This window comes from Dipodomys ordii, unplaced genomic scaffold (genome assembly GCF_000151885.1).
Source record: "Dipodomys ordii isolate 6190 unplaced genomic scaffold, Dord_2.0 Scaffold2, whole genome shotgun sequence".
Taxonomy (NCBI): domain Eukaryota; kingdom Metazoa; phylum Chordata; class Mammalia; order Rodentia; family Heteromyidae; genus Dipodomys; species Dipodomys ordii.
The window spans coordinates 34,290,438-34,301,900 of NW_012267218.1; the positions used below are offsets into that span (position 1 = coordinate 34,290,438).

Below are 11,463 nucleotides of genomic sequence, written 5' to 3' on the forward strand. Positions count from 1 at the left end.
CCCCGCTGGCCTTCTCGCCCGACCACGTCGCCTGCGTGTGCGAGGCGCTGCAGCAAGGGGGTCACCTGGACCGCTTGGCCCGGTTCCTGTGGTCCCTACCCCAGAGCGATCTGCTACGTGGCAACGAGAGCCTGCTGAAGGCGCGGGCGCTCGTGGCCTTCCACCAGGGCATCTACCCCGAGCTCTACAGCATCCTCGAGAGCCACAGCTTCGAGTCGGCCAACCACCCGCTGCTGCAGCAGCTCTGGTACAAGGCGCGCTACACCGAGGCCGAGCGAGCCCGCGGCCGGCCCCTGGGCGCCGTGGACAAGTACCGGCTGCGCAGGAAGTTCCCCCTGCCCCGCACCATCTGGGACGGCGAGGAGACCGTGTATTGTTTCAAGGAGAAGTCGCGCAACGCGCTCAAGGAGCTCTACAAGCAGAATCGCTACCCGTCGCCCGCCGAGAAGCGGCACCTGGCCAAGATCACCGGCCTCTCCCTCACCCAGGTCAGCAACTGGTTCAAAAACCGCCGGCAGCGCGACCGGAACCCCTCCGAGACCCAGTCCAAAAGGTGAGCGCCAACTTTTCCTCCTCCTCTTCCCCCCCCCCCCCCACCCTCTCCCGGCTTTCTTTTCCTCCCAGTGCTGCTGGCAAACATGGCGCTTACCTTCCCCACCAGCCCAGTCCGGCTGCCCACCTCTCCCCGCCCCCCACCTCGCTTCCCCCCTCCCCTCCTCGGCGCACCGCACGGGAGGGGGGCTGTGGTGGCCCAGAGAAGGGAGTGGGAGGGGAGAGCCTCTCTCCTTACCCTCCCTCCCCCCCCTCTCCAGCCCCCAGAAGTTTCTGGTCGCTCGCCTAGGTCTCAGTCCCCGCCCCCACCTCGCCCGGTCACCGCTGCCCGGCTTCCCACCCCCAACGCGCTGGCTTTGAAGTTGCCACTCTCTCCCCGGCTGTAGCCGGGCGCAGGAAGCGGGTGTGACGCCGGCCGGGCAGCTCTCACCCCCCACCCCCTCCAGGCCGGCTCAGGCTGCGGGCGAGGGTCTGTCCCCCCAGCTCCCGGGTCGATCAGACCTGGCCACGGTCTTCAGGGTTGGGCTGAGCCCCAGGCCCGTGGGTCCTGGAGGTCGCGGGGGTCGCTGTGGAGGGAAGAGAGCGCTCGGGCGGGGGGCGGGTGCTGGCGGCCCTAGAGGGGTCTGGGGACCACGGGGTTTTAATGTGACAGAGTTAATCATTCACCCGGCCCGCTTGGTTCCCGTGGCTGCCGTGGCAACGCGAGGTGCCGGTGCGGCTCGGCTCCGTGTGTTTTGAAACCTGATTCTGAACAACTTCGGCTCGGGTTTCAGCGCCGCGGGGTAGCAGGGCTTTGGGGCCTTTTCTTAGGCCCCCTAAACTCTACGTGACTCCCTTTCTTGAGAGGGTAGTTGGGGGTGAGAGGCAGCCGGGCACTAGGCGGACTGAAGGAAGAAAACGTGGGGCGCCGTCCATCCGGGTCCCTTTGGGGGCCCCCCACTTTATCACGTTTGAACTTTTTGACTGGCAGGTTCCTCCTGGGGCCCCCCCCTCCCTCCACCGTTCCAGTAGAAAGTGCCCGGGTTGGCACCTCTTTTGTGTGTTCTCCGGCAGTCAGACACTTGGGGTGTGTGGTGTATGGCTGGACAGAGTAGAGTACGGAAAAGGATCGTCTTCAGAAAGGCTGTTGCCGTCCTTGCGGGGATCGGAGAGAAAAGATCATCCGCACGCAGCTCTTAAAATTCTTCTCCGGGAAGGAATGTGGGAGCCGCGGAGGAGCCGGGGCCGGCCTGGGCCAGGTGAAGGTGATCACCGGCGCATTCCAGAGCCGGGCGGCGCGCCCTTGCGGCGGCGGCTCCTGCGCGCGCTCGGCCGGGGCTGGGCGGCGGGGCCCCGACGGCTGCCGCGTTCCTCGCCCGGGGCAGGGAGAGAGGCGCGCGGGGGGCCGCCGCCGGGCTTCGCAGTAACCATACACAAAACGCGCGCCCTCCACAGACTTAGAAACTCCGAGAAGCCGCCTAAGTTAGGTCACCTGTCCCTGCGCCTGCTAGAAGACGCGGATCCCGGCGCTCCGGGCACCGATCTGCTAGGCCGCGGGCAGGCCAGCTGCCCTGCAGCCCAGGCTTGTTCCCTGAGTCCTGTCCTTCTCTCTCCCCCGCGCTGCCACAATCTGCCCCCCTCCATTAACTCCACATTCCCACCCCAGGCCCAGTTGCCTAGTTTAGACCCCCCTCTCCGGATCTACCTCCCACCTGCACCCTGGTGAGTCACCCTCGCAGACGGCGACTGCGGCTCAGCCTCAGCTCATAAATCAAAGCGCTTTCTGCGCTCCTGGCCCCGCAGCCCAAAGCCAGGCTAATCCCCTCCCTTCTCCTCCGCTTGAAAGTGAGCAGCATACCGCGGGGCCTTTGCTGGGATGTAGGATCCCATCCTGGCTCCTCTGCTGGGCCAAGACTCTCACTGGGCTTTCAAACTGCCTCTGCCCTGCCCCACCCCAACCCCCAGCTAGGATCCTAATGGCGAAAAGCCTCCTCAGCATCTCTCAACACCCAGACTAGGTCTTGCCCCCGAGTCGGGAAGCAGACCTAGTCTTGCCTGAAACAGCACTGAGGACTCTGGGAAGGGTCTGATAGTTACTTGGCCGCTAGGTAACTATCCTTTCCCTCCCACCTCACCAGGGCACAGGACGGTATTTGCTAAAATAAGCAAGCCCTCATGGCCTCCTTTGGATTCAAAAGCGACTGCACATAACTGTTCTTGGGTTTAAAGTGTCTTTCCTACAACAAGGACAGCCACTTTGTTGAATGAGAGTTGTCAGTCTGGTGGAATGAAAGTTTGGGAGCAGGTGAGAAAAAGGGTCTCCTGTTAGCTGGCCAAAAAAAAAAAAAGCTAAACACTTCACAGCTCCCAGTCCTTTGGCAATTCATCTCTCTCTAAAACAACGCTAATTTGGTTTGATGGTTTGAGGGAGGGGAAGACATTCCTAAATAGGAAAGCCTGACCACCTTACTTAACTGATTTGAAGCTGAGAGTTCATCTTCCCACATTGTCTGGCGTGTCAGAATCTACTGAAAGGCTTCCTAGTGAAACCAGGACTAGAAGACATCCTGCTGTGCTTTCCTTAAATACTTCCTTTAATGGGTTTAAAGGCTGTTTTCCAAACTATCTAACTTGTCCTCCCTTGACCTTCTGAATGACTTGATTTCCCTCTCCACACAGTGAGTCGGATGGCAATCCCAGCACTGAAGATGAATGCAGCAAGGGTCATGAGGATTTGTCTCCACACTCAATCTCAGGTTCTTCAGATGGCGTCACCAACCTCAGCCTTTCTAGTCACATGGAACCAGTATACATGCAGCAAATTGGAAATGCTAAGATATCGTTAAGCTCTTCTGGTGTTTTGTTGAATGGAAGCTTGGTACCTACAAATACTTCACCTGTTTTCCTTAATGGTAATTCTCTTATTCAGGGACACAATGGAGTTATCCTTAATGGGTTAAATGTGGGGAGTGCACAGACAGTGTCACTGAACCCACCCAAAATGTCTTCGAACATTGTGAGCAATGGTATGGCCATGACTGACATACTGGGATCTACCTCCCAGGATGTAAAGGAATTCAAAGTCCTCCAGAGTTCTGAAGCGAATTCAGCAGCCACCACCGCATACAGCCCCAGTGCCCCTGTGTCATTCTCTGGGCTGATACCTAGCACTGAGGTGAAAAGAGAAGACATTCAAGCAGCAGCTTCCCAGGATGGGGGCTCTGTAGTGACTTTTACTACACCAGTTCAAATTAACCAATATGGCATTGTCCAGATCCCTAATTCCGGAACAAACAGCCAGTTCCTTAATGGGAGCATTGGATTCTCTCCACTGCAGCTGCCTCCTGTCTCAGTGGCAGCATCACAAGGTAAAAGTCTCATTTGGTATCATAATAGTGAATGTGTTGGTCAGCTGTTATAAATGACGCATTTATTGAGAAGTATGAATTGATGTTACTGTTCAGGAATCCCATTGGCTCTCCACAGCTGCAGAATAGCATTGATAAGAGTCTTCTTCATGGGCTGGGAAGGTGGCTCAGTGGTAGAGCACTTGCCTTGCATGCCTGGAGCCCTGGGTTCGATTCCTCAGCACCACAAAAGAAAAAAGAAAAAAGCTGGAAGTGGCGCTGTGGCTTAAGTGGTAGAACGCTAGCCTTGAGCTGAGGGGCAGCGCCCAGGCCCAGAGTTCAGGCCCCACAACCGGACCCCCCCCCAAAAAAAAAGTCTCCTAACACAACAGTTGTGTTACAGCCTGCTTGCTTAGTTCCCTCACATCCGGAAGATGGGCTTTCATTTTCCCAAAACTGAATGGAAAACTACAGCTTATCAAAAGTCTTGCCAGTTGTACAATTATAGAAATACAATAAGCCTTTATCATATTTATCAGTGCTTACAAAAGAACCCACTACTTGACATTTTAAAATTAAAAATTAATAACACTGCTAAGAACACAAAGTTAGTCAAATAGTTGGTAAGCATTAAGCTTAAGCATTATTTATTTGGCAAGGAATGTAAAAGAATAAGCTAAAAAGACCAACTCTATTTTTAAAAATCATATTCCTTCCTATAATTAAGACTAAAACCTGAAAAGATCTCCAGAGGAACATATGATTAGATTTCTTCTCCCTTCCTCTCTTTTTCCTCTCTCCCTCCCTTCTTTCTTCCCTCCCTCCCTCTTCTTTCCTTTCCTCCCTACCTCCTTTCCTTCCTTCCTTCCTTCCTTCCTTCCCTCCTCCCTTCCTTCCTTCCCTCCTTCCCACCTCCCCTCCTCCTTTCTTTCCTTTTTCTGTGTATGTGTATTGGTGCTGGGATTTGAAATCAGAGCCTGGGTCTGCTCTTGAGCTTTTTCACTCAAGGCTGGTGTGCTACCACTTGAGCTACAGCTCTACTTCTGGTGTTTTGCTAATTAAATTGGAGACAAGAGTCTTATGGACTTTTCCTGCCCAGGCTGGCTTCAAACCACAATCTTCAGATCTCAGCCTCCTAAGTAGCTTGGATTAGAGGCAAGAGCCACCAGCATTTGGCTTGCATAGGTTTCTATTACTTTAGGTATATGGTCATCTAAATATAGGTTTATTTATTTAAAGTCATAAACTTTACTGTGTATGTCTGTGGCTTTACTGATAGCAAGCAGCCAGAGAAAGCACTGACTTGAAATTCAGGAATCCGGAGCATGATAGGTCAGTTCTTGATTGGTAAGAATGTAGCAGTAGAGGGTGCACACTTGATATTCAATTTAGGATTGGGATATATTGGTGCACGTGTGCCTTTAAATTGCTAGCCTTAACCAATCGTCTCTCTGTAGGATAGTTTTACAAAACAAAAGTCAATTAATGCCCAAATCTGTTGTTTCTACAACTATGATCAACTTCAGCTTTTTTGGATGCGCTCATAGAAAGATGATTTTAAGTTTCATCCAGTATATTTTGTTTCTCTTTAGGTAAATAGTAGTAACAACCTTACATCATTCTATGCTCCAGGTTATAGACTTAAGCTAAGTGCTTATCCCTAGGGAAAGAATACAAAATCCACAGAGAAAGCCAAAGTGCTTAGTTTTACAATAATTCAATATAGATCTTACACTTTCCCTCTTTAAGAAATGTAATGACAAATTTGAGCAAAAAGTATGAGTAAATATGTCAAAAATACTTTTCATTTTTAATCTAGAAAAAGTGGTATCATAGAAAATCATTGTGAGCTAATAGTTAATTTTTAAATTAGATACAGAGTAAAAATAAGAACAGATTTACCAGTTAAATTAGCTAAAACCAAATGGCAGCTGTCAATCTTTAGATTGGGTAAATTGAAGGTATAAGTCTAACCAGATTTGTCCAGCAAGCAATGTTCATTTAGAGTAGTTGTGGATTTCAGTCCTCAATAAAGCATTTCGGGATTTGGACTTTCTCGAAAAACAAACTAAGCCTAAAATCTCTAGGCAAGATACACTTGTCTTGGCTATCATTGAGCCTATGTATCTATCTTTTATAACTTTCTTTCAATTTTTCTTTATTTTTGTGCCAGTATGCAGGCTTGAATTCAAGGCCTCCCATTCTCAGCTAACTTTTTTTCCTGAAGGCTGATGCACTACCACTTGAGTCACACCTCCACTCTGACATTTTGCTGATTAATTGGAGATAGTCTCACCGACTTTTTGGCCTATGCTGGCTTCAAACCATGATCTTCAGATCTCAGCCTCCTGAGTAGCTAGGAATACAGGTGTAAAGCTCTTACTACTTTATAATCTTAGAAAAAAAAATGAGGGTTTTTAATCTTCATTACAAAGTTAGGCTTTGTAATCAAGATTTTTCAGCTCATTTTACTGATTTTTGAGTTTCTACTTATAACTCAGTTGCAGCTATACTTTAAAATGATCTTTTAAAACATGTCTTTTCTCCTTTGTTTATATGTTATACTTTTTTCACATACAGAAATAATCATTTTGCTTGCATACCATTGCCATTGGGAAAAAAGTTGCCTCTATTGTTACTTATGGTTCTATCAGAAAGTCACTAATCATTTAGTTCATATGTACTGCTACGCAATTTTACAAATATACAAAACAAAACAAGCAGCTTTTTCAGATGTTTTTTGTTGCACTTTAGTAGCCTATAAGACATAATTAGGTTGAGGCCAAATATTTTCAAATTAAGCAGGTTTTTATGTTTGTGTAATTTGAAAAAAGAAATAATAAATTTGTTAGGAGATAGCCCAAATGTACCAACTAGTATTTTTATTTTAAACACTAATGAGGATTATTTCTGTGAGGAATTCTTTCTGATCATTACAGTTTTAAAAGGAGTTCAAATACAGTATTTCATCTTTTTCCCTCATTTAAAGACATGATTTTACATCAGGGTGCTTGAGAATGCTTGGAAGATTATAAGCAACTCTGTGACTCTTATTTTATCACTGTAGATGGCAATGTAATCACAGTTCTGATATAAGAAGGGAAATGTTTTAAGGGAATTACCTAATTTAACATAGGGCTGTTTTCTCAAATAGTGAAGGATTGACTGAACATCTATCTAATTGAAGGTTAGGGTAAATAGCCTATTTGATTTCTATTACAAAACTCCCCTCAAATTCACCTTTCTTTCAACGGCAGGATGTGGGGCTCTGTATCATCTAATTTCTGTCTTTGTAAGGACTCGGAAAAGCATTTTATTTGATAGAGACTGGGGGAGCAATCTAAGTCATTTATTTTGAGTTAATCTGACGTGAACATCTCTTGCTTTCCACTTACATTTCTTTTTCTACTTCTTGTCTCTATAGGCCATTATAATGAGAGCCTTTTAGAGAAGCATTAGCTTTGGTCTTTATTTTATTTAATATGTATTTTTAAAAGCACATGTCATTGTTATTAATTTTTTCTATCTCTGCAACACTAAAACTCCAGAACTAGGACAACAAAAGATGAAAAACCTTTTGAATGTTTTGTTGGCTTGATGTTACTTTATGGCTAGTTTGGTGAAAGTTTGCGACTTGTCTGAACAGGTTTATGTGGTTAACTTTTAAGCCCTATGGAAACTCATTTTATGTGGTATTTCTACATTTCCACTTGTATTTTATGTCGTTACTGAGTAAACAAGACATTTTTACTTTGCATTTATGGTCTCTAGTTCTAACTGGCAGGGCTAATGATAACTCAATTAAGAGATGTCAAGTTCATAAACCAAAACGGCTGAAATTAGAACCTGAATGGTATTTCTTTTTTTCACACTTGATTTGAAGCATTTTTTGTTTTTTCTTTTTCTTTAATTTTCGAGAGGTTTTTTTTTTTTTTAGATAGACACTCACTATGTAATCAAGGTTGTCTTCAAGTTCATTATCCTCATGCCTCCGCCTCTTGTTCTAGGATTATTGGCTATGTTAGTCTACTTATTTTCTTGTTTTCTTTTTGTCTTGATTGAGCTTAGCCAAGTGCTTTACCACTGAGCTTCTTCCCAAGCCTGTACACTTGGTTTCTAGACTTGTAGTTCTCACTTTCCTCAGAATTACTTGGGGGAAATAAAATTATTGCGATTGCTAGCCCAGCATTGGTGGCTCAAACCTATAATCTTAGCTACTCTGAAGGCTGAGATCTGAGGACTGGGGTTTAAAGCCAGTCCTGGCTGGAAAGTCCCTAAGGCTCTTATCTCCAGTTAACCACCAAAAAGCTTTGAAGTGGAGCTATGGTTCAAAACAATGCTATTGCTCTTCTAGACTGTGTATATGTATATGTCTGTGTGTGTGTGTGTGTGTGTGTGTCTGTCTGTCTGTCTGTGTCCTGGAAATCTGTTCAGAATGATTGAGCTAAACTATTACATGGAAATACCACTTTTCATGAGGAAAAGAGTGCGTAAAGTAGCTCTTTGGTCCTGATTATTTCTATTCCTGTTAATTGTTACTTCATTTTTTCCTAGGTAATGTTTCAGTAAATTCAAGCACTTCAGATGGGAGCACATTTACAAGCGAGTCTGCCACAGTCCAGCAAGGAAAGATTTTCTTGAGCTCTCTTGCTCCCAGTGCAGTGGTCTACACTGTTCCTAATTCAGGCCAGACTGTAGGATCTGTGAAACAGGAAGGCTTAGAAAGAAGCCTGGTGTTTTCTCAGCTGATGCCTGTCAATCAGAATACACAAGCAAATGCAAACCTCTCATCAGAAAATATCTCCGGGAGCAGCCTCCATTCATTGGCCTCCTCCTTAGTTAATGTATCCCCCACTCACAATTTTTCCCTAACTCCCCCTCTGCTACTAAATCCCACTGAGTTAAACCCTGACATTGCTGATAACCAGCCAATGTCTACACCTGTGGCAAGCAAATCTACTGTGACATCTGTCAGCAACACTAACTATGCAACTCTTCAGAACTGCTCCCTGATTGCTGGTCAAGACCTACTGTCAGTTCCTATGACCCAGGCAGCCCTTGGAGAAATAGTTCCTGCAGCTGAAGACCAAGTGGGTCATGCCTCCCCAGCAGTACACCAGGATTTTGTCCGAGAACATCGTTTGGTTCTGCAATCAGTAGCTAACATAAAAGAGAATTTATTACAAAATTCTGACAGCAAAGCCACAAGTATCTTAATGATGTTGGACTCTAAATCCAAGTATGTCTTAGATGGCATGGTTGAGACTGTCTGTGAAGACCTGGAAACAGACAAAAAGGAACTGGCCAAGCTTCAGACTGTCCAATTGGATGAAGATATGCAAGACTTATAAACATTGTTGCATACACCCCCTTCCCAACACACACACACACACACACACACACACTAACATTTCTGTTGGCATCAGCAACAAATTGTTGCATGAAGCTCCAAAACATAAAGCATTTTCCCATTTAAAGGAAAACAATCTAATTGTGCAAATAATTGCATTCAAAAAAGACTTTGGGTTGATCTGCATGAAGACCACAGTTAACTACACAGGAGCAGAAATGCATTAGCACTGCCTTTGTGTTCACATATAATCTCTAAGGAGATAGCAAGGAAGGAATAAGATGAAGTGTGTCAAGTGAGAATATGCCATTTAGTTGGCAATACAGGTCTAAGGTTGAAGTGAAACTTGATCATTTTTTATATTGAAAGTATATACATCTAACAATAGGAAATTAAATATAGGTATAGACTATTAGAAACAATGCAATTTGTTTTTGTTTACTTTACTTCATGGGCATTGATCTGATTAAGGAACATAAATGGTACTCCAAACTATTATAAGACTATATTTTGGAAGTTAAGTAGTTTAAATATATATATATATATATATGTATATGTACATGCATACATACATTTATGTTTTTCAGCATTTTTTAGAAAGTCTTGGTTTTAAGTCTCCACACATTTCCAAATGTGACTGCTAATAGTTTAATGTGACTAAGAAAGTTTGAAACTCCACTAAAAACTGAAACAGGCTTCAGTGTGAATGTAAATATAATCTCAATTCTATAAGCAGGATTTGAGTGAGTACAGCAAATTTTATTTATACTGTGTGTTTCTCTTATACTTCGGGCGCTATGAACTGAAAAGAAAAAATGCTTTCTTACTGTTTAATTTATTTTTATTGTTTGAACAGGAAGTGAACAGCTTTGTTTCCAACAAAGTTTTACTTTTTGTAGGATTTTAAAAGCAATGATTTTTATTAGGAGTCTATTATGGTCAATATTAATAACACTGAAACATTAACGCTTAACTCCCAATATTGGAATTTTGGTACTTTTCTTTCACATCTTTGTTTAGCAACTCTGGTTCATTTAAATATGTTTTATATAGAATTCTATGTGCCTTTTTACCTTGTGGCCTTTTTATATTAGTAGTAAGGTACAGAAGTATCAACAGAAGCACTGATGGTTTTATTTTTTTTCCTACTATCTAAATTAACAGGGTTAATTTCTATCACAGAATTTTTTTTAAATCTGGAGAACTTAAGTTTCCCCAAGTATTATGTATAACATCATACAAATGAGTAACCAACTATTATTGATGGCTTTCATGACAGTAAAACTAATAAATCATAGAAGAGCACATAAAATCAATTCTACAGGCTATAAAAACCATTTTAAAGTAACATAAATAGAATTCACGAATTCTGTCCAGTTATCCTTTCATCTTCCCTGTTTTGAATTGGTTGTTAACTATGACACATTACTATTTGCACTACATTTTCATCTCTTCTTTCAAAACAGATCTGTTGGTTTTCTGTAAGAATTATGTTTGATAATATTAGCTGTGTTTAAAGTTTTTTTTAATCAGGATATTGAATGCAAGATGTAATAATGCAAATACATTTATGTAGTGATTACTCTGTGATCTCCAGAAAAAGCCAGAAAAGTGAGAAAATGATCTTTTCAGAGATGGCCTATGATTATTAAGCAAAAATATTATCATGCTTTCTTTAGGATGAGGTCAAAGGGTACATTTAGATCTCTACAAGCCCAGCAGCTAAGCATGTTAATAAGGGCCCTAGACTACTTACTCTATGCTGTTACTACAAATACAACCTGAAGCATAGACAAAGAGTCCTATGAAGATTTCTTCTCCCAACCCTTTTTTTTTTTTTTTCTGGTCCTGGAGCTTGAACTCTGGCTCTGTCCTTGAGTATCTTCTGCTCAAAGCTAGCACTCTACCACTTGGGCCACAGCTCCACTTTTTTTTTTCTTCTGTGATTAATTGGAGATAAGAGTCTCACAGACTTACCTGCCTAGGCTGGCTTTGAACCACAATCCTCAGATTTCAGCCTCTTGCATACCTAGGATTACAGGAATGAGCTATCAATGACCAGCTTCTCACCCATCATTTTGATAAAGAACTTAGGTCCCATTTTTCTAATGGAATTAGTGAATGTCCTAAACTGCTGAGAGGACATGTTTTTGTTTTTGTTTTTTACACAGTCAGGTGTTTAGAGTTCTCTTCCACTTTTCCACTACTAATACAGCTTGGTGTTTTGTTTTGTTT

General features: G+C 43.9%; 1 protein-coding gene across 1 annotated transcript in view; it reads left to right on the forward strand.

The window, feature by feature from the left end:
- Positions 1 to 9,323, forward strand: part of Six4 (SIX homeobox 4) — a 9,502-nt gene extending 179 nt beyond the window's left edge. The window contains exons 2-4 of the mRNA XM_013014798.1: positions 1 to 553; positions 3,211 to 3,899; positions 8,433 to 9,323. The exon at positions 1 to 553 is cut by the window's left edge and continues 1 nt beyond it. Of these exons, the coding sequence (XP_012870252.1) occupies positions 1 to 553; positions 3,211 to 3,899; positions 8,433 to 9,229 (2,039 nt within the window). The 3' untranslated portion in view covers positions 9,230 to 9,323. The remainder of the gene's footprint in view (positions 554 to 3,210; positions 3,900 to 8,432) is intronic.
- Positions 9,324 to 11,463: the final 2,140 nt, after the last annotated feature.